This window comes from Mugil cephalus, chromosome 18 (assembly GCF_022458985.1).
Source record: "Mugil cephalus isolate CIBA_MC_2020 chromosome 18, CIBA_Mcephalus_1.1, whole genome shotgun sequence".
Taxonomy (NCBI): Eukaryota; Metazoa; Chordata; class Actinopteri; order Mugiliformes; family Mugilidae; genus Mugil; species Mugil cephalus.
In genome coordinates this window covers 7208715-7232053 of record NC_061787.1, presented here as the reverse complement: position 1 = coordinate 7232053, position 23339 = coordinate 7208715, and the positions used below count along the sequence as shown (strand labels likewise).

Genomic DNA, 23339 nt, shown 5'->3' with positions numbered 1-23339 from the left:
TAAAGCTCCGGGAAAACACTTCACACGCAGCTTTAAGGCTCGAACGTTTTATGAATATTTAAACATTTATTGAGAAGGGAGTCAGTATGCAATTTACTTCTTTTGCACCATACTGTGTAAAACATGTTTTTTTTCTTCAAATTTTTGTATTTTTAACTGTATTACACACTATGAGGACATGTAAGCTTTCTTTAAACTTCTCCGAATGTAATTATTTGGAATAAATATGAAATATTGTCATTTTAATCAACATTTCCTGCATAAAAAACTCTTTTTTTTACTATTTATTTTTACTCAGGATGTATCCTTCCGCACAGAAAAATAAAGTAAAACAATCTGGCAGTTTCCTTTCAATATGCTCATAAATTCTTTGTTTGTTTCGGCGCAGATGTGCCGTATTGTGCAAAAGTTAAAGAGCTTGACGTTTAGATTCGTATCAATCATGCGCTGGCTGAGGAGTCCTGCAACAGATGGTGTGGCCCCCACAGAGCCCCGATCATAACATCATGGACTCAGCCTCGAGATTACATGATACCAAATCCACAGGAGACGTGCTTGGAACAACCTTCCAGTCGAGCACCTTTAAAATCTGTTGGCCTCACTTTGTATGACACTAATAAATACATTTATACTTTATGAAGTTATTATTTTTTTACAATAGTTTTGGTGCCTAGAATTGTTAGTGTGGTACTAAAATGCTGTGTTTCTTACATTACCACCAACGTGTTTCTGAAACCAAACCTGTAGCTGTAATAACCCTAATGTCTGAATGTGTGTGTGTTTTTTTAATGTGTATGCCAACCCTTATAATATATTCAAACCAGTGAACTGCCTCTTTGTTTACAATTTCAACATTTAGCCTGCACCCACCCTTTAAACCGATATCCACCTGCACACCAGAGACCTATACCCACCACACTCTCTGATAAACAAACATTATTCAAGCTATTTCATCCTCAGCGGACCATACAATAACAACAGGGGAGATAAAGTGGTTTTCTGGTCGGCTGCCAGCGGTGACGTGTCTCAGCGTTCGTCCCACTTCACCTTTGCTGTCACTTTAATGGAGCTGCGGCCCTCGCAGCCCTAGACGACCCCACCTGAGAGACGGGTGTGTGACGGCGCACGAGGCGGGAGGGAAATGTGCAGGTTGTCTGTCGTCTGTTGACGCCGCTCATAATTAGTGCGTAATCTCCCCCCGCCGACACCACGCCTTCAGTGAGGGTCAGTGCCTCTGTGTTAGCCGTCCGACGACAATGGTGTGCGCGCAAACGACACCACGACACAGGCAGCCACTTTGAACAATCACAATCTCTTCTCGGCACCTGACAATCTGTCTCGGGTTACTGTGTCTGTCAAGGCGGCGTGGCTGCTTGAAATCTGATGACTCAGAGTCTGCAAGTAACCAGGCTTTATCGTGGAAGGAAAACAGAAAAAGCATGTAAGGGTTTGCGCCAAATATGTAGGAGCCTGTTGAATGTGTGTAGTGATACATCAGGGGATGTAAAGGAATACGATAATAAGGTATCCCATAAAAAGAGAATTTGGGTTTTGTCAGAAATCCCTATGCTATCTTTTATTATGTTATATACATTTCTTTATATATTTAAACCATTATAAATGTCTGAGAACATAAACAATCAAGTCATAATCTTAAAAATACATTATACTTCTAATAAGTCATCAAATCTGGTGTTATACTTTCGAATAAAGTGTCAACATAGGGAAGTAAAACCAGTTTCAGGGGCCTCCTGATGATTTTAAAGCAGCAACACCTCTCAGTAGCGGTGGTGCTTTTCAGCCGCTCTCTGTTTGGGATTTCGGGCCCGCTAATTTGTCGTTGCCGTTTTCACTGTTGACACAGCAGCTGTACTTAGCAAGGATGCTGAATACACAAAGTTAGCGATTAGTTAGCCTCCCGCCGCAGCCAGATATTTATCAAGAGTGGGTGGAGACCAAAATAGAGGTACAAGGAAAGCAAATATTGTGTCAGTTGGTCAGGAACGCAACTCTGAATGAAAATATGAACGTGCGAGCGCCTGCTAGTATTTAAATCCTGGCTAATATCCTGACATTCATCCTTAATCTATAACTACTTATTGTGTAACACCCTCATATGTACTGTATATGGAATATACAACACAAACATAAGCCATTTTAATACCTTCCAAACACATCAATAACAATTGCATGATTTATATAACATAACACATACAATGCCTTTTCACATAGTAATTAGTCCTTAGCTGCAACTTGCAACACAACCCACAGCCCCACAATAAACCTGAGTTCGTATTTATTATCTTTCGTTCGTCACGTAAATATTACATGCAGTTGCTCACTCTCTCCCTCTGTCGTCCACCTGGTTGATGCATGAATGTTACATGAAGGCTGCTTAAACATTCATTCCGCTGACAACCCTGAAGTGACAGTCGACAATAATCACACACACGAGGAGGTGTGTGGTTCTTGTGTGATCGTCAGTCTGAAAAGCAATTAAATGCTTATTTGTGGACGGAGATAATGATCCGGTTACACCTGCAGGGCAAAAAAACACTTCCTCGCATGAGTGTCAGGTGGATAAATAGTTATAATTGACCAACAACACCTCAAGTCATGAGACTAAACGTTGGCATATTCACTCTTTGATCGTGGACATCTGACGGCGCTGGCCCCTGACATTCGTCTTTCTGAGGGAACGGAGCGGCGGAGTGCCTCCAGCGACACATTTCTGTTGATGAATAATTAAAATAAATAACGTCTTGATATCAACTTTGATAGGACACAGAAGATCTTTTTTCGCCGGCTTCAAATAGTGCGCTGTCAGGCTACGGGGTACTTGAATGTTTTATGAATGTGGATGTAGATCAGTAAGGAATTGGAATCGCATAATAATCTCTCTCTCTGCCTGGGCCTCTTTCATTTCTGTTTCTGCACGTTGTCGAGCATTCAAGGTCGTCAGCACATGAACCACGGCAAAGTGACGACTTCAAAGAGAAGGTAGAGAAGACGGTCTGAATTTGTATTAAGAGGTTGTTTTTTTGTGTGCTACTCAACTGAAAAATAAATCCTCTTTGCGTATTATATCCAGTTTTTAAAGACAGAAAATAAAAGAAAAATACACTAAATATGGGTTTAAGCATTATATTCTGCTATTACATAATCAGGACTGAAAGTAATATATAGTCAAGTCACTCTTTGTGCAAAATGATCAGTAATATACAGTCCTTGGTGGAACATTTGCCATGAGGAAAACAAAACAAATCATTAGTTTATCTCTGGTGCCACCTTGTGGACTAGACCGAAACTGCGTGTAAGGTAAAAAACCCCTTTGGTGTGTGAATCATTCAATAGTTATTCCCTAAAATAAAAGCTTTTCTAATAATCACATAAAATATATTGTAATTTACACTTTAATATTTTATATTTTCCATCAAAAAAAGAATGAGGAGAATACGCTTATTTTATTCTTTAGCCTCCTGGGATCTTTACCCTTACTTTTGCATTCTGTTTTTTTCTCCTTTCATTGCTATATTTAGTTTTTTAATGGAAGACACAAAGCATGAGTGTGCAATACTGTCGTTAAACCTTGTGAATAATGCAGCATTTCCCAAATAAGATAATTGATTCTGCAATAAAAAGCCATGAAACATTCACACGTAGGCGGGATTTTAAAATGAGGGCGAAAATAATAACATTAGATGACGTTTGGTGTCACACTCTTGTGGCTTAATGGGACATTTAACTGGAACTGAGTCATATTTGCACTTTTTCCACTGACTTATCATTGTGATGTGGACTGTGAGTATTAGACTGATAGTCCAACATGAAAACCTGTGCTGTTTCAAACGGACTCTTGCATGCAGACATCAACAGATCAGGGGGTGAACTTTTTTTTTGACAAAGCAGATGTTATCAATCAAATGTCATTTTCTGTCAATGACGGGCATTTAACTGATTGAAAATGTCACACCTTGTATTTCCTGTGCAGAATTGGCACATGCAGTTTTTTTAATCAGGCCGAGATGATGAGATTTGAGGCCTGGGGACACAGGAAATGTCTGAGATTCATCTTATTATCGGTTCATGATAGAGTTCTTATCTTTATAAGAAGCGAATTCGGCTAAAGGAATCTGACAAAGAAGATATTAAAGGATATAGACTGTAGGTATTTATTTAATCGCTATTTATTCTCTTCGGTGGCGATTGCTCTAACCCACATTCTTATTCTGAATATTTTTCAAGTTACTCCAGTTTTTGGAAGAGGGTGAATGAAGGGAGAGGTTTTTGTACAACATCCTCAGTTTAGAAGGGGAAGGAAAAACTGTTTTAAGAGTCAAAAATCCATTTATAGGCAATTTCGTTTTAGAACCCTTTTTCTGGGTTTTATTGAGGTCATAAATTTGTTGTAGGTACTGAGAATAATGTTGGGAACTTTTAATAAATGTAAACATAATAATGACAAAGATAGATTGATAGATACTTTATTTATTTTTGAATTATTTACGGAAAATAAATGTAATACATGTTAGGCACATTGACTGTAAATAATAATAATATATAATATACTAAATCAATTTTAAACTTATTAGATCAATTTATTATCATTATTAGTATTATCATCATTGTTTTTATTTTTACGGATTTTATTTTATTTTATTTTATTTTATTTTATTTTATTTTATTTTATTTTATTTTATTTTATTTTATTTTATCAGTGTGTGACGAATCTGCCGCGACGGGTAACTGGCGCAACGAAAGTGCTTCTCCGGAGCGGAGGCGGCGTTTACTCATTTCCAGAGATTTCATCATCCACCTCTCTCGGCTCTTCTCCTCCTCCTCGCTTCAAGCCCATGCTTCTTCTTCTCCGCAGCGCAGCATCAGTACTGCTGAGGACCAGCACTGAGATTTCCACCCTCTGTCCGGTGTCCACGGTCCGAGTTGTTCGGAAGTCGCTCCAGAAGAGGTCGTTTTCGACGTCGCTCCGTTTGTGTAGGAATAAGAACCAGAAGAAGAAGAGCCTGTGGCTGCAGTTTGCGGAAGGACAAACTATGGACGGAAACATTGAAGAGATTCTCGCCCCTCTGAGGCTTGCTGTCAAAGAACAGGTAACACCGACTCGTCGCTTTGTTGTCAAACATCGAGGGGTCAGCTTTATCATTTGGTATCCTCCTAATGACTCAGGCTGTACCGTAGCTCGCCGGGCTAACATGCTAAGCTAGCCGGCTGCTCAGGTTGCCGATGAATGACGACGGCCATTAACTGTAATGTCTGCGCCCGTTGCCACGTTTCATTGAGCTACTGCTGCTGTTGCAGATGTTAGGGTGCAGGGTGGGGTTAAGAAAGCAGGCCAAAAAAAATAAATAAATAATGAAAAAAAAATAAAACATGTCCAGGCTTGAATTCAAACCGTATTTGTAGCTGGCTCTGTGCTTTTCTGTGTCTGAAACCGCCTCTTTGTTTTAGGGGGATCTGGTGCGACAGATGAAACAAGACGGAGCCCCAGATGTGGATGTGACTAAAGCTGTGGCCGAACTGAAAGCAAGGAAGAGAGCTCTGGAGGCCAAGGTGAGCCGGGTCCTCTTGCAAAAGTGGCTGCATAGTAAATCAACATGCGTGCATCTTATTTTTTGCAATTTCCTCAGCACATATAGTCACATCACCTCAATTATAACCAGGCTGCAGATATGTGTGTACTCTTCTTTAAATTGTGTGTGTCTTGAAGTCTCCGTGCTGTGAAGTGGAGACAGGTTACGATGCAGGCGTTTTGCACCATATCAAAATCAATTGCTCACCTCCGACATTACTTCTTTTCAAACATTTAAAGGTGTCTGGTGTTATAGAATAGAAAAATACTTTATTCATCCCCGTGGGGGAAATTCAAATGTCCAGTAGCTTGTACACAAACATACACAGACATCAACATAACACACCATAACACGACAGTCTCGCTAAAAGCCTCTTCAGCCACATTGCACAGGCTGTAGCCAGACTGTAGTTCCTCCCTTGTATAAGACTGCGTCAGCTCGTGTCCCAGAACTTCCAAACATAGACCACATAATGACATCTGAGCTCGCTCTGGTTGCTGGATGAAAAGTGTACGATACAGTGAAAGCTAGTACGTGGACCCTTTGAAGCAGAATTATTTTGAATCTCTCCAAACGTCGAGAAGAACTGATCTGGATTATAGAATCCAACTTTTTGTTTTTAACCTTATTACTTATGCCAGCATTGTAATCTTTGTCATTTCTTTTCGTAAAATTGCAGGAACTGTCACTACAACCCAAAGATGACATCGTTGACAGAACCAAGATGGAGGATACTCTCAAGAGGCGGTTCTTCTACGACCAGGCTTTCGCCATCTACGGAGGTAAGATTGGATTCCTGACAGCGGGGGGGGGGGGGGGGGGGGGGGCAAAACCAAAATTAGATTAGAGTCTTTATTGTCATTGCACGGTAGCATATAACAATATACATTGCACAACGAAATTTAGGTACAGCTCTCCCGTCAGTGCAAAAGATAAATATTCAATAAATAACTAAACTAGACATGTGGCATGTGGTTTCACTATGTGTAACTTTCACTTTGATGCCCAAGAGGGACGTTATGCAATGTGATACGAATATGACCCTGATGCTTTCTTGGAAAACTGACTGTTTCCTCAGGTGTGAGCGGTCTCTATGACTTCGGCCCTGTGGGCTGCGCCTTGAAGAACAACATCCTGCAGGCCTGGAGGCAGCACTTCATCCAGGAGGAGCAGATCCTGGAGATCGACTGCACCATGCTGACCCCCGAGCCCGTCCTCAAGTAGGTGCACTGCATTGCACGCCGTGTTTGTCGCCGTAAAACATAAGAAAATGAAGCAACATTATCATATCATGATTGTTGGTGTGTAATGTTGAAAAGGTGCCTGGTGGTTCCTGGAGTCGGCTGCAACGTGCTGAACTGTGGGTTTATTTAAACAGGCGCATATTAATTTCTGCAATTTTATGCATGGAAGCTGCCACTATAGCAGCCTTCCATAGCCCGGTTGCAGATACACTTTTAAACCGACCTGAAATGAAAACTTGTTGTTATTAATGTGGTTGTTTATTTGTTGCATTATTATTATTATTATTATTATTATTATTATTATTATTTCTCCAGGACCTCGGGGCATGTGGATAAATTTGCTGACTACATGGTGAAAGATGTCAAGAACGGTGAATGCTTCAGGGCTGACCACCTCCTTAAGGGTGAGTCTGTGTGATTTAAAGATTAGTCATCCTAAAACCTGCTGCAGCAGAGAGGCGAGATGAACGCAGTCCAAACAGGAGCTGTCGGTGACAGGCCGTCTGCTGGTTAGTTGCTGTCTGAGTATCGCTGTTTTGGCCGGAGGGTGAATGGAAGTAGCTGGACCGGCAGAAATCACACAGGGGATTTATAGTGAACCAGCTGCTAGTTTCACATCAGCTGGAGCTCCGCCAAAAGCCTATGGCGATAAAGGACGATAAGCGTGTCAGTCTTTGAGAGGCCCAGGAGACGGATTTGCCCAGATGCCAAAAAGTGATATAACGAAACTTGAAAAATGTTACGCAATACCTAAAATATGTCAAGTCGTGTTACGTAGCAGCTGAAACATGTCAACGGACATTTTGACAGCAAACTTCCATCTTAGCTGATTAGTTTTGAGCTAATGTTTCTTTTTGTTTTTTTTTTGTGAAAGCATCATTTTCATGTTTGTGTCCTGCAGCTCATCTCCAGAAGCTGATGTCGGATAAGAAGTGCACAGCAGAGAAGAAGGCTGAGATGGAGGAGGTCATCACTCAGGTCAGTGTTCACTGAAACAAAATATCTTTCATGGGGAGGGGGAGCGGGGGGGGGCTGTTTTCTGACCAGACTCTAAATCATTGCATTTGTTTTTCTCTTTTCAGATGGACAACTACACCCAGCAGGAACTGACCGACTTCTTTGTGAAATACAGCGTCAAGTCACCCACTACAGGAAATGATCTCTCACCTCCCATGTCCTTCAACCTGATGTTCCAGACGTCCATTGGCCCCGGGGGCAACATGCCAGGGTAAAATGAAACTCTGCGGAGGAATTCTCGATTACGTCGGCGTGTTTACATCACGCATTGATTTAATACTTTTAAATCTGCAGCTACCTGAGGCCTGAAACTGCTCAGGGAATCTTTCTCAACTTCAAGCGTCTTCTGGAGTTCAACCAGGGTAAACTGCCCTTTGCTGCTGCTCAGATAGGAAACTCCTTCAGGAATGAAATCTCTCCTCGCTCTGGACTCATTCGTGTTCGGTGAGGGATCCTCTTCACCCGACTTTTCTGTGTCTGTGTCTAATCTGAGAACAGGGATATAACTCCTTATCATTTCCCTACAGAGAGTTCACCATGGCTGAGATTGAGCACTTTGTGGACCCTCAGGAAAAGGTCCACCCTAAATTCCCCAATGTAGCTGACCTTGCCATCACATTATACTCCTCTAAGGCCCAGACTAGTGGCCAGTCTGCACAGATCATGCGTCTAGGAGACGCCGTGGAGCAGGTAAGCATCAGTGCACTGACACAAGACTTGATGAATGAAGTTAAAATCAGCCAGAACGTGTCTGACATGTATCCTTTCTCATTTAGGGAGTGATCAATAACTCTGTCCTGGGATATTTCATCGGGAGGATCTACCTCTATCTTACTAAAGTTGGAATTGCCAAAGACAAGCTGCGTTTCCGTCAGCACATGGACAACGAGATGGCTCACTACGCCTGTGACTGCTGGGACGCTGAAACCAAAACCTCCTACGTATGTTAAACCACACCGCTGCCCTCACACATTCTTCAGGCTTCGTTCTCTTAGCGTTGCTCATTGTTTCCTCTCTGCAGGGCTGGATCGAGATAGTGGGCTGCGCCGACCGGTCTTGTTATGATTTGAAATGCCACGCGCGAGCCACCAAGGTCCCTCTGGTTGCTGAGAAGCCTCTAAAAGAACCCATATCCTTAAACTGCAGCAGAGCTTGACACTGTAAAGAAAACACCTAAAAAAAAATGTTTTTGTTGTTAGCCATCAGTGTTTCCTCCTTAACTTCTCCACACAAAACTGTAAGCGTCGTCCAGTTTGAGCCGAACAAAGGAGCCATCGGGAAGGCGTATAAGAAGGATGCTAAGATAGCCATGGAGTATCTTTCCGTGTGTGACGAATGCTTCATCACAGAGCAGGAGAAGCTGCTTAATGAGACCGGGTGAGTGATGTTGTTAATGGGAGTCATGTACACTCACCGGCCACTTTATTAGGGACACCATCCTACTACCTTCAGAACTGCCTTAATTCTTCGTGTCGTACTTTCAACAAGGTGTTGGAAACATTCCTCAGAGGTTTTAGTCCATATTGACATGATAGCATCACGCAGTTGCTGCAGATTTGTCAGCTGCGCGTCTGTGATGCCAATCGTCCATTCCACCACATCTCAAAGGTTCCTCTATTGGATTGAGATGTGGTGACTGTGGAGGCCATTGGAGTACAGTGAACTTATCATCATAATGTTCCAGAAACCAGTTTGAGATGATATGAGCTTTGTGACATGGTGCATTATCCTGCTGGAAGTAGCCGTCAGAAGATGGTCCACTGTGGTCATAAAGGGATGGACATGGTCAGCAACAATACTCAGGGAGGCTGTGGCATTTCAATGATGCCCAAAGTGTGCCAAGAAAATATCCCCCACACTATTACACCACCACCACCAGCCTGAACCGTTGATAAAAGACAGGATAGATCCATGCTCTTATGTTGTTTACTGACATCCGAATGCGGCAGCTGAAATTGAGCCTCGTCAGACCAATCTTCTATTGTCCAGTGTTGTTGAGCCTGTGTGAACTGTAGTCTCAGTTTCCTGTTCTTAGCTGACAGGAGTGGCCCCCGGTGTGGTCTTCTGCTGCTGTAGCCCATCTTCTTCAAGGTTGGACGTGTTGTGCGTTCAGAGATGGTATTCTGCATTCCTTGGTTGTAACCAGTGGTTATTTGAGTTACTGTTGCCTTTTTATCATCTCCAACCAGTCTGCCCATTCTCCTCTGACCTCTCACATCATCAACAACTGCTGCTGCTCACTGGATATTTTCTCTTTTTCAGACCATTCTCTGTAAACCCTAGAGACGGTTGCCATATCACGTTCAAAGTCACTTAAATCCCCTTTCTCCCTCATTCTGATGCTCAGTTTGAACTTCAGAAAGTCGTCTTGATCACCTCTACATGGATAAATGCACTGAATTACAGCCATGTGATTGGCTGATTAACTGTTTGTGTTAACAAACAATTGTACAGGTGTACCTAATAAAGTGGCTGGTGAGTGTATGTGTGTGCAATATTGAGATGTAAATTTCAAAAATATTTTATTTTCATCTTTACAGAGAGTTCACCATCGAGACAGAAGGCAAGACGTTCAAACTCACAAAGGACATGGTCAGTGTGAAGAGATTCCAGAAGACTCTGCACGGTGAGATTCACTCCTGAGAGACACAATAGTGTTCAGTCAGGATCACTTTGTCAAAATGAAACGTTATTTATTTGCACAAGTTATTTATTTGCTGGTATGGTTCTGTGATTCTGCAACAGCAAAGAACAACCTGACAGAACCAGAGAAACATTGAGATTCAATTTAATTATATTTATGTAGCTCCAATAAACATTAGAGCTGTTTGGAGATGTTTAATAAAACCTGGCCTGAAACCTCCAGAGCAAACCTGAAGGCGACGGTGAAACTAGATAACGTGCATCTGTCATAGATACATAAAACAAATGTGCATGCAGAGTGTTTAAATAGGGCGCACTGAAAGCATTTGTCCAGCAGGAAGCTGTGAGGAGGGTCAGCTGACTCATCATTAATTTAGGCTCGACTACACGACCTGCCAGAACCGACTGGCTCAATGCTCAGTTTTGGAGAAAAAGACTAACTAACTTTTGTCTGTCTGTGCTGTCCACAGTGGAGGAGGTTGTTCCCAACGTAATCGAGCCCTCCTTTGGCATCGGGAGGATCATGTACACCATCTTTGAGCACACATTCCAAGTCAGAGAAGGTGACGAACAAAGAACGGTGAGCGTCGGTGCTTTAATGTCGCGCTGTATTTGACGTCTGTTCCTACGTTGCAATGATTGTGGCTTAGATCCTGATAGGATGGATGTGTTTCAAATGAATTTAAAGCTTTTGAGACAAACGTGTCGGTGAAGGCTGCTGACGTTACTATGGCAACGCCTGCTCATCTTGAGCTTTGCAGCAACAAGCTTGAGCACTGGTAGAAGTAGTGAAGTAATGCCAAAGAAAAGAAGTCGGTAATGTGGGAATGATGAGAAGCAGTGGCCTAATTAAAATTGTCGGCCTCCTGCAGGTTTTTTAAATGTGCGGCCTTGTAATTAATTATTTTCTTTTGCTACAGTTCTTCAGCTTCCCTGCTACCGTTGCTCCATACAAATGCTCCGTCCTGCCCCTGAGCCAGAATCAAGAATTCGTGCCCTTCGTGAGGGAATTATGTGAGTGTCCGCGTAGTGATTTCGTATCTTTGAGCTGACGTGGACTCCTGGCGCGGTTGCTTATTATTTCCCTCTTCCTCCGCCTCAGCTGAGGCCATGACCAGGAACGGCGTGTCCCACAAAGTGGACGACTCTTCGGGCTCCATCGGGAGGCGCTACGCCAGGACGGATGAGATCGGAGTGGCGTTCGGCATCACCATCGACTTCGACACAGTGAACAAGACCCCGCACACGGCCACTCTGAGGGACCGAGACTCCATGAGGCAAATCAGGGCCGAGGTAAAGCACCTGTCCTCTTGGTGTTTGTTGTGTCTCTGCTTCACGATCAGCTGATTATTAATTGCTCAAGTGCATATATTCATATATTCATCTACATTAGACCATTTAAAATAATATATAGTGGAAATAAGTGGAAAGTGTAGCAATTGTGTGTTTAATATCTACATGATGCTAAAGTGTGAGTCATAAAAATGATCCATCAACAGCTCATGATAAACCATTTTCCCATTTTCCAGCATCAAATCCAGAAAAGTAGTGTTTAGGATTGATACACTGCAACAAATGAAGATGATTATTTTTGTGTTATTACGTTAAATTCAATGACGTCCTTGTATTTGAAGCTCTGACTCTACAAATTACCAGTTTACCTTCATAAGGCGAGACACTACAGGTAAATAGGTTAAAATGTTTAACTGATAGATATCACCACGAGGCTTCTCCACTTGACATAAATACAATATTTTCTGTGAATTTATATTTAAATGTGCGAATGAGGAGTTATCTACTTGAATATGTGCTAATTTACATACATTTCCAGAACAGAAATCTGAATAATGGCTGAAGTGAGGTTCAAAATTCTTGTTTCATTTTGTTAACGTTTTAGTTTTCCAGGTATTTACAGAGGGAATTAACATGTTATATAAATCAGACTTTGAACGATATATGAAAAATCCCCTCTGTAAGTACCTGCAGAATGTAGTTAGGAATAAATGGAAAGTTTGGTTTGTGTTAGTGCGACTGCAGTGGAGACTTCTGGCTCAAGAGTGCAAGTTTCACATTGTAGAATCATGTATATTTTTTTACCGGAAACCAATATGTACCCAAAGAAATTTACTCAAATCCTTCAAAACGTATCATATAATCATATCAACATATATAATATCAAAATATCAGATTAAATTTTCAAAAAGACAATTTACGGCCAGATGAACTCAGACGAGTCTCACTTCCCGTCTCCTTCACGTAAGCCGTCATTTTGTTCTTGGAATAGACTTCATGACTTTTTTTAAATTTCCCTCTGGTCACGTGACACTTTTCAACGAATCACATTGTCAGAAATCGACACCAACCAATGAAAGTGCGAGTTTCGCTTCAGATCAACCTTTATACTTTCACTATTTGTTGCCAATACAAAGGATGTGACCACATTTGGAGCCGACAAAAGAGCTTGACAACGGTTCCTCATACGCTGAGACTTACAGCCCCATTTAACGCCATCAACAAACCCTCTCTTCTCTCCCCCCAGGTCAGCGAGCTGCCTGATATCGTCCGGGACCTGTCCAACGGCACATTGACCTGGGCGGAGGTTGAGAGCAAGTACCCCATCTTTGAAGGACAGGAGACCAGCAAGAAGGACACGGTGGAAGAGTAGACGCTCGCTCGTCCGCTGCCCGTCACGCCATGAGAACCCCCCACAGACTCGATGCGTATGCGCCGCCAGGAAGAATGCCGCAGCTGTATTGTGATGAGCTAGAGCGGTGCGCCGAGCCCTCCTTGCGTTGTACACCTCTGCTATCACTAAAATGTCATGTATTTATCATATCTTACCAGTCGTGGGAAAGCTTGCACAGGACTGTTGTTCCTTTGACGAGCAACATCTCATCCATGTACGACCATGTGTTTTTAAAAGGGAGAACATGTAATCAGGTTGTCGTTGTTGTCAGTGGAAGGAAGGCGTCCACCATTCCAGTTTTCAGGCACATTGGATGGAGGCGGTTAACAGTTTCAATAAAAACAGCCAGCACTTACTGGACACAGGCACCACTGCAGCGTTTCATTGAAGCCTTTGAATGTTCACAGTCACCGCTCTTCAGTCTTTGATCATTATGAGAATATCAGTTTATGAACGTATACCGATCAGCCACAACAGTAAAACCACTCACAGGAGCAGTAAATAACTATTACAATCTTGTAACAGGAAACCTTTGGACCTGATATTTATGTGGATGCTCCTTAGACACGTAGCCCTCAGATAACCTAGAGAAGACCGGACCTTACACCCCCCACCCCCCAGCAGTATGCAGCTTGACACAGACGCATACAAAAACGGAAACATTAAACATTAAACATGAAACATTAAAAGAAAAACTGCACAAGGTGTTGACCTGGCCTCCTAATTCACTACATGCCAAACTGATTAACTGATCTGTGGACCCCTCCCCTCATAGGCCCCCACTAACAACATTCAGAAAGCCCATGTCCATTCTCTGATGAGTCCCCACAAGAAAGACCTACACACTATTAGGATGGTGGTCATAATGTTATGGCTGATCGGTGTAGTAGCTTCAGTTTAAGATTTTTTTTTATGGATGGATCACACTTTAAGAAGAAGAATCAAAACATTAAAGGTTATTTTAAATTTAAGACTCAATTATACCGTATAAAACATGTGTTTTCTGTATGGAATCAAAATAAAGCAAAGCCCAAATACAAACGTAGATTTCATGTGGTGTTAAATGCAGTTTAACAGGTTGTTTTTCAGTTGCTTAAATCGAATAAATAAAAAAAATGGAAGCAGTTCTTTTGTGTGCACAAACACAACCATTGCCCAGGGGGGCCACACTCAGGGCTTTATTCTCATATCCTTATAATGACAGGGAAGAAGTTTCACTCTTTGTCAAAGGCAGGAGACTAAAGTCCCACTTGTGCACGTTTGTTTTTTGTATGGGCATTTTTTTTTTTTTTTCCCCTTGAGCTTCCTGGATGATGCAAGAAAAAACTCCGGTTACAGACAGAAGGCTGGTGTTTGCGAGTGTCTGGCTGTAATAAGAAGCAGGCGCCTCCCTTCCTTGTCTTTCATTTGAATCTTGAGGCTGCACAGGAGCAACACACAGCAGGAGCAACGCACCGAGTGTTGAGATGGAAGAAGTACTCGCTCCTTTGAGGCAGGCCGTGAAGGAACAGGTGAGATATTCTGCACAGCTGTGATTATTATCTTAGATAGACTGTGTTAATTTTGCACAGGTTAAAGGGCCTTTCAGGGCTGACGGCTCGAGAAATGTTTAAAAAGACTGTAAGCAGCATTAAACTAAAAAAGAAAAATGTTTTTCATTTCATGTGTATCATGTATAGATGTATAGTGGTAGTAGCAGCTCTTTGGAAACACGGTTGCAGTAAATTTTAGAAAAGGAAGCTATTCAGACATGATCACATTATTAACCTGCACAAAGCAGAAACCTTTAAAAGTTAAGAAGCTCGAATTTTAACTCCAGGTTAGGTCATTCCAACTTGTTGCCCTAATTATTACAAAGTTTGCTTGAATAATTAAATTGAAAAAGTCGAGTGAAGGAGGGGTTTCTGGCGTTTTCTGTTCTGCAGGGTGACTTAGTGCATCAGCTGAAGGAGAAAGGCACCTCAGAGCAGGAGGTGAACAGAGCGGTCGCAGAACTGAAGGCCCGGAAGAAGACCCTCGAAGCAAAGGTCAGATTCTCACCACTGCTCACTGATTTGTTTTTATTTCATTTATATATATTTTAATGATTTGCTTGGCATGCAGCCGTGTTCTGTTGAATGTATTTAACGTTATACTCCGTCACACTAGGAGCTGGCTTTGCAGCCTAAAGATGAGACAGTGGACAGAGCGAAGATGGAGGACACGTTAAAGAGGAGGTTCTTCTACGATCAGGCTTTCGCCATATATGGAGGTAAACGCATACGTAAAGGAAAAGCAAAACCAAAATTAGATTAGATTAGATTAGAGTCTTTATTGTCATTGCACGGTAGCATATAACAATATACATTGCACAACGAAATTGAGGTACAGCTCTCCCGTCAGTGCAAAAGATAAATATTCAATAAATAACTAAACTAGACATGTGGCATGTGGCATGTGGTTTCACTATGTGTAACTTTCACTTTGATGCCCAAGAGGGACGTTATGCAATGTGATACGAATATTACCCTGATGCTTTCTTGGAAAACTGACTGTTTCCTCAGGTGTGAGCGGTCTCTATGACTTCGGCCCAGTCGGCTGCGCCCTGAAGAACAACATCCTGCAGGTGTGGAGGCAGCACTTCATCCAGGAGGAGCAGATCCTGGAGATCGACTGCACCATGCTGACCCCCGAGCCCGTCCTCAAGTAGGCATCAGCTTCTCTGTAGAATGACAACGTTTTAAAGCAAACGTCCTGAAACCCATTTCCTCCTTCCAGGACGTCTGGACACGTGGATAAATTCGCCGACTACATGGTGAAAGATGCCAAGACTGGAGAATGCTACAGAGCAGATCATCTTCTCAAAGGTGACGTTTACCCACGTTATGTCAGTTAGAGGATGAGAATGAGCCCCACTTCCTCCCCCCGAGCTTCCATAACGCTCTGACTATTCTGACAAGGTGTCAGATTTCACCGCTGACAGATGGATGAGCACGGTGAACATAGAAGAAGTAGATCATAACAACCTCATGATCAACCTGCTGCTAGGTTTCCAGGGCTGTGTCTTGTTGACAATTTTCTGGATGGTTTTTCTGCAGAGTAGGCTTTAACAGACCACCTACCCAAACAGGTCTGTACCTGCCGTGCTGGATCACATGTCCTAAGGGGACGGGTGCGGCAGGAGTTCACGTGTTATAGGTGACTGGTTTTCAAACACATCTCAAAGTGGAATCTGTCACTTCATCAGTGAATGAACTGATCATGCTTTAGACTGAAAATATTTATGTCTGTGCACATTATTTTTTTGACTAAAAGCAAATTATGGGACTTGATATATAAAAATCTCATATGAATGAAAATTCCTTCAATTTAAATTCTAATTTTTGAATTTTAAAATGAAAATCCAATGACCAAAACACACACGAATCGGACCAATGACAAACTCCACTAGGAGTTTTGCTCTTGAGAAACAAGGATTGCACCAGAACTGACGTAAATATAGGTATTACACTTCAGAAACAAAAACAAACAAACAAAAAAAACCCTGGTACTACAGTGATAAATAGTGATAAACAGAAATAGGTGTCCTTTGGAGTCAAAGGAAATGCTCCTTGTTGCATGGTGGGTGCAACGGTCTCTGGATGAAGGAGCTTCCTGAAGTCCCAGCAGTCTCATACAGATTTCAGGATGTCTTTTTGTGCGTCGTACATAACATTTACATTTTTATTAAATGGATGTAATGGAAGAAAATCTGCAAAATGAAGGAAACTTGTTGCATCTTAAGACAAAAGCTTTTTTTTGTTCCCTGCTTTTTTCAAGCAGGGAACCAGTGAATTCTGTAAATCACAACCGACACATGATATTTTCGATCTCTGTGAGCGCTGCTAATCGAAGGTTTTTTTTTTCCTCACAGCTCACTTAAAAAAGCTCATGTCTGATGAGAAATGCTCAGCCGAAAACGTGACTGAAATGGAGGACGTAATCACCCAGGTTTGTGCTTCTAAAATTGAGACCTCATAAACGCAGAACAGTGACCCCTGCTGGTCAAAGGATCATAATGTTTGCGTTCCCTCCCTATCAGATGGACAACTACACTCAGCAGGAGCTGGCTGGTCTGTTTGTGAAATACAACGTCAAGTCTCCCTCCACAGGAAACGACCTCACACCTCCCACCTCCTTCAACCTGATGTTCCAAACATCTATTGGGCCAGGAGGGAACATGCCCGGGTACTCATCCCCACCACACTAAAAACCTATGTTAAGTGCCTTATATGACGACACTGAAACTGCATTTTCTCTTCATTTGCAGCTACCTGAGGCCTGAAACAGCTCAGGGGATGTTCCTCAACTTCAAACGCCTGCTGGAGTTCAACCAGGGCAAACTTCCCTTCGGTGCCGCTCAGATCGGAAACTCCTTCAGGAATGAAATCTCCCCACGATCTGGGCTCATTCGCGTTAGGTATTCAGAGACACATGAATCGCCCCTGCTTTGCAGAGAACACAGAGTTTAACTTCTGATTGCTTGCAGGGAGTTCACCATGGCTGAGATCGAGCACTTCGTGGACCCAAGCGACAAGGTCCACCCTAAATTCTCCAACGTGGCCGACCTGGAGATCATGCTGTTCTCCTCTAAGGCTCAGACCAGCGGCCAGTCGGCACAGATCATGAGGCTGGGGGACGCTGTGGAGCAGGTAAGCACAATTTAATTAGCTGAAAATGTTGCCTGGTAAATTTCTTTTCAATTTCCCTTTGTGCATCTGGCAATATGTTCAAAGATTTTTATTGTCAGTGACGAAGAATTAAAATGCCGTGTAGCAAATTAGGTATAAAACAAGCCCAATCTCTCTAGAAGCTCAATAAAGCATCACTTATAGTACTATTAAATTAAACGACCAGTTATATTTGTCTCTGTAGTTTATTTATTCAGTATTTAGTGGACCTTCCTCCTCTTTAATTCTTGTGTGTGTTCTCTGCAGGGAGTGATCAACAACTCTGTGCTGGGCTACTTCATTGGAAGAATCTACCTGTATCTGGTTAAAGTGGGACTGTCCAAAGATAAAGTGCGCTTCCGTCAGCACATGGACAACGAGATGGCTCATTACGCGTGCGACTGCTGGGACGCCGAGTCCAAAACCTCCTACGTACGTCTTTTCTCTCTTTTCTTACAAGCTTAAACAACAGTTCAGAAACAGTGGAACCACATCTGCAGCTTCTCCTCTTGACACTTGTTATTGTTTTTGTGCGTCAGGGATGGATTGAGATCGTGGGCTGTGCTGACCGCTCCTGTTACGACCTGTCATGCCACTCCAGAGCCACCAAAGTGCCTTTAGTGGCGGAAAAGCCCCTGAAAGAACCCATATCCTTCTATTGGCCTGATCCCACAGCGAATGTATTAACATTTTGATCATTATGCAAAACAGAGGCAGGTTTTAACATATTTTTAAGTATCTAAATTGCTTGAATTGCTTAAATGTTGGTATTCATGTAAGAAATCATTGAGTTTATGGTGTTGAATGGCACCAGCAGTGCACTCTGGGAACACCAGGAGGCGCCAAATCCAAGTTTTACACATAAATGTCCAATTAAAATAAATAAACATGTTTTATTTTAGGCACCTTTCTGGCACTCAAATGTTTTAAATAACAATTAATGAAGTAGTCTTGATATGATCAATGCAGCTGCAGGAAGATAAAATAAGTAACAATAAATCCAGATAGGACAATTTGAATGAACTTTTAAACCTCTTTATCAGTGGCAGCCACAACGAGTACATTTATACATTTATATGTATTAGGCATCACGTCCATCTGTTCCATTCTTGTGAACACAATATTTCAATATATAATGCCTTGTAATGTAATACCTTGTGGACTCAAAAATTCACTCCGGATTAAAGGGTGAAATAATGGGTCAGAGGCCAAATCTCAATTACATGTACACAATGTCTCAGGAACATCCAGACACCAACATCCACGGGAACTGAAGGAAGAAGTGATCATGACCTTATAAAACACTTATTTTGGCTATAACTCATCATATTAGATCAGTGTAATGGCATTTTAAATCCAATATAGTCAAAAGTCAGCTTCAATGTAACATCACATGTTAAAATAAATGAATAAATAAAATCTAAATATAATATAAGACAACAGATAAACATATAAAGTGTAACTTGATGAATTGGCTAAGTAATAATTCCAGATCCTCAAAGTGCAAAATATCAAGTTCCAATATTGCAATATTAGCATACACAGTATATTCTGTTTTAATGGCTTAAGTTTTACTCCTTAACTTCTGAGCACAAAACAGTGAATGTTGTCCAGTTTGAGCCCAACAAAGGAGCCCTTGGTGTGGCCTTCAAGAAAGATGCCAAGCTGGTCCTGGAGTACCTGGCTGTGTGTGATGAATGCTACATCAGCGATCAGGAGAAGCTTCTTTCAGAAAAAGGGTAATTAACACAGCATCTTTTACAAAGGTAAATATATTTATATATTATTTATGATGTTTTTTTGTGTGTGTGTGCAGGGAGTTCAGCTTTGAGACCGAAGGCAAAACCTTCACGCTGACCAAAGACATGGTCAGTGTCAAGAGGTTCCAGAAAACCCTGCACGGTGAGACGTGACATCCAGGCTGCTTCGCGGCTTCGTTTTTTTAGCTGAACGGTGTGTGTTGTTCTTGTGGGAAAACAACCGTCTCTGTTTTCTCCCACCACAGTGGAGGAGATTGTTCCCAACGTAATCGAGCCCTCCTTCGGCATCGGTCGAATCATGTACTCTATCTTCGAGCACTCATTCTGCATCCGGCAGGGGGACGAACAGAGGACGGTGAGAATGCCTCAGAGTAGGAGGAATCGGATCTGTGAGTGGGGATCGGGTGTTTGCTTAAATTGACGGGTATTTATTTCTTGTTCAGTATTTCAGCTTCCCTGCCACTGTGGCTCCGTATAAATGCTCCATCCTGCCTTTGAGTCACAACCAGGAGTTTGTGCCGTTTGTTCAGCAGTTATGTGAGTATCACTAAAATATTATTTGTTTTTTAGGAGTAAGTTTTGGGTTTTATTCATTGACTAGATTGAATTCAGTGCAAATAGGTAACACTTTACTTAGTTTAGCTTAGGGTAGCATGAAGTAGGTAGCGTGGAAAACAAACCACACTAGAAACCTGAAAGCAGAACTTGAAAGTGGCAACAGTTTGTCACTTTGTGGTCAAGTTTCTGTTATTTATCACACTTATTCTGCTGATTAGCTAAACTATATACTGAGCTGACTAGCAAGCGTTGAGAGTGCTTGTAGGAATATTTAGCAAAATGTCTCCCTATCTTCAGTCTCCCTGTTGACCTAAACTACATTTTCTGTATTAATAAAAGATTTCATTCCTTCTAAATCTGTGTACTTGGTCATCATCTTTTTTTTTTCCTCAGCCGAGGCTATGACCAGAAATGGCGTGTCCCACAAGGTGGACGACTCATCCGGGTCCATCGGGAGGCGCTACGCGAGGTCGGACGAGATCGGAGTGGCGTTCGGCATCACCGTCGACTTTGACACGGCCAAGAAGACGCCTCACACGGCCACTCTGAGGGACCGAGACTCGATGAGGCAGATCAGAGCAGAGGTAGAACTTGTTACTTGCTCTTTTCGTTAATTATCAAAATGTGTGCTAGTTTTTGTGCTAATGTTTTTAAAAATCTATCACAGGTCGCAGAGTTGCCTGATATTGTTCGAGATCTGGCGAATGGCGTCTTGGTGTGGGCTGATGTGGAGAGCAAGTACCCGATCTTTGAAGGACAGGAGAGCAGCAAGAAGGAGTAGCCAGACGGGGATTTCCCTGCAGACGTGGACCAAATTTTCAAGAGAGATTTTACATTTATAGGACCAATGTGTTAGCCTAGCATTATTATGTTATTATATATCATGTTATTATGTCTGTGAAGGTTCTCAGTCCTCCAGGTCATGGTAATTTACAAGGAAACATAAACTGTTTCAACCAATACTGACAAAAAAAAAGTCTGAATGCAACTAGAACCAGTCTGAGACATTTTGAAAAGCTACAAAAGATTATTGGTTGTTTAAGTTTGTCTAGCTTCAGAGTCACCAATGTGAAAGTCTATATTTTATATATATATATAAAACATATATATATATATATGGGTTACAGTTTATATCCTAGACAACGTAATACAATTTCTAAATGAACCTAATCTCTTGATGCATTATAAACTTAATTTTGGCACCTTTTCGGCAACTGTAGCTTCTCCTGCACGCTTGATAAAGGTGTTAGTTGCAAAGTTACACTTCACCACTAGATGGCACTAAAGCCGACACACTGGTCCTTTAACAGTGGTCAAATCTTAAAATATTCACAAATTATTAAATTTATGGTTTTAGAAATGAATGACTGTAATTGTATTTTAATTTCCAGGTTTGCTGAACTTATTATCTTATAACAGACTGAAGAAATGCGAGTTGTAGGGTTATTAAAGTCCCCACATGCCTTTACCGACAGTTTTTTTTTTATATATTTTTTTATACTGTAATTCGGTTAAACCTGTCAAATAAACCGCTTGACTGTGCAGCTCTTTTCTTTGTCTCCTAGTGTGGGAGAAGGTTGCTTTGCTTTTATAGCTGTACTGACACCACTATATTCCATTGTATTGCACTTTGTGTTACTGTTACTGTAGTCGGCAGTGTGAGTGTTGTAGAATTTGAGACATGAACGTTTGGCTGCGGCTCAAAATGGCAACGGGATTAGACCTTCCCAAAACAGATCTGGCAACCAGGAATATGGAAAATAGCAGTGGAGGAAACAAATACAAGGCCTTTTAATTATAAAACTTGGAAAAAAAAAAAAAACTTGTTGTTGAGTGGCTCAATCCAGAATAAACCAGTGTAATAATCACCACACACTGTCAGTAAAAAGTGACCTCAGTTACAGTTTCATGCAGTTAAAAATGATTTAACTTATGATGAGAACTTCTGTGTACTGAAGGTACAGTAAGTCAAATGTTTGCATTTGACTCATTCATGTTTTACAGGAACTTTTCCTTCACACATATGATTTACTTAATTATACACTGATCAGGCATAACATTATGACTACCTTTCTAAGTCTCCCTTGTGCTTCCAAAACAGTTTCATCAGAGAATGGACATGGGCCCTCTGAGGTTGTTAGTGGGGGGTCTTTGGGTCCTGTGGGTTGAGGGGAGGGGCCTCTGTGGATCATCTCACAGATACTTGATCAGTTTGGGATCCAGTAAATTTGGAGGCCAGATCAACATCTTTTGCTGTTCTTCCTGTTTTTTGAGTTGTGTTCCCATTATGTGTCAGATCGTATCCTGCTGGGGATGACTGCTGCCATCAAGGAGTGTCATTGCTATGGGGTGGGGGTGCCTGCTCAGGTCCAGGTGAGTGGTACATATCTAGTAACATCCACATGAATGTCAGGACCAAACGTTTCCCAACGAATTGTCTTGGATTGTCACAAGATGGTCAATGATATTCACTTCTCCTGTCAGTGGTCATAATGTTGTGGCTGATCGGTGTGCACTACCAGTCAAAAAAAAAATCATTCAAGTCAATGGGAAGGTGTGTCCACTCTTCGAACCAGTTAAAGCACGTCCTGCTTGTTATAGTTTAATTTCAATCTGGCAAATGTCATTTTCAGCAAAATTAAATATAATATATATACGTACACCACCACAATAATCAAGACACACAGACACAGACACAGACACACAGCTCCCCCACTCCCTGCCATGCTGACTTACTTATATGTATACAACTGTACAGCACTTTTTTTTATTTTTTTTATTTTATTTTATTTTATTTATAGTGTTTATTCTACTGTTTTTATATTTCCACTACTTTAGCCAGAAGCTTCCATCTAAAGTGTCGTTATTCACACATGTAATGACAATAAATGATTTTTTAATCTTGAATGTTTAGATTATCAGTGTAGTAGTTTTGGTATTGCTTCAGAAACATGAACTATTGAGATGGCACGAGAAATATAAATCATCCAAGAAAAACGTCACAACTGTGACAGTGAACCGTAGTTAAAATTGAAGGAAAAGCTAAAACACGTCCCTCTTTCCAAATTATGCAGCCAAAATGTTAGATGATATCAGGGAAGCTATAAGAAGCAAAGACATGTGACCCGCCCCCAATAGACTTGTGTGTCTTACAG

The 23339-nt window shown here is 41.6% G+C and overlaps 2 protein-coding genes and 1 non-coding gene across 3 annotated transcripts; all 3 read left to right on the top strand.

The window, feature by feature from the left end:
- Positions 1-4812: 4812 nt before the first annotated feature.
- Positions 4813-13546, top strand: LOC124995605 (glycine--tRNA ligase-like). Its single transcript, XM_047568109.1, has 17 exons — positions 4813-5108; positions 5467-5568; positions 6268-6370; positions 6667-6808; positions 7148-7236; positions 7734-7810; positions 7915-8060; positions 8144-8293; positions 8377-8539; positions 8626-8790; positions 8871-8978; positions 9081-9226; positions 10390-10475; positions 10963-11072; positions 11413-11506; positions 11595-11785; positions 13032-13546. Exons 1-17 carry the CDS (start codon positions 4854-4856, stop codon positions 13155-13157), a joined length of 2253 nt encoding a protein of 750 aa, XP_047424065.1. The 5' UTR covers positions 4813-4853; the 3' UTR covers positions 13158-13546.
- On the top strand, positions 6910-7045 carry LOC124996103. The gene has a single exon (XR_007110815.1). It is a non-coding gene; the product is annotated as a small nucleolar RNA SNORA84 (small nucleolar RNA).
- Positions 13547-14533: 987 nt separating the features above from the next.
- Positions 14534-21797, top strand: LOC124995606 (glycine--tRNA ligase). The gene is made up of 17 exons (XM_047568110.1): positions 14534-14689; positions 15104-15205; positions 15327-15429; positions 15722-15863; positions 15936-16024; positions 17071-17147; positions 17239-17384; positions 17467-17616; positions 17686-17848; positions 18134-18298; positions 18406-18513; positions 19460-19605; positions 19683-19768; positions 19872-19981; positions 20070-20163; positions 20578-20768; positions 20852-21797. The coding sequence occupies exons 1-17, from the start codon at positions 14645-14647 to the stop codon at positions 20963-20965; spliced, it is 2031 nt and encodes a 676-aa protein (XP_047424066.1). The 5' UTR covers positions 14534-14644; the 3' UTR covers positions 20966-21797.
- The last annotated feature ends 1542 nt before the right edge of the window (positions 21798-23339 follow it).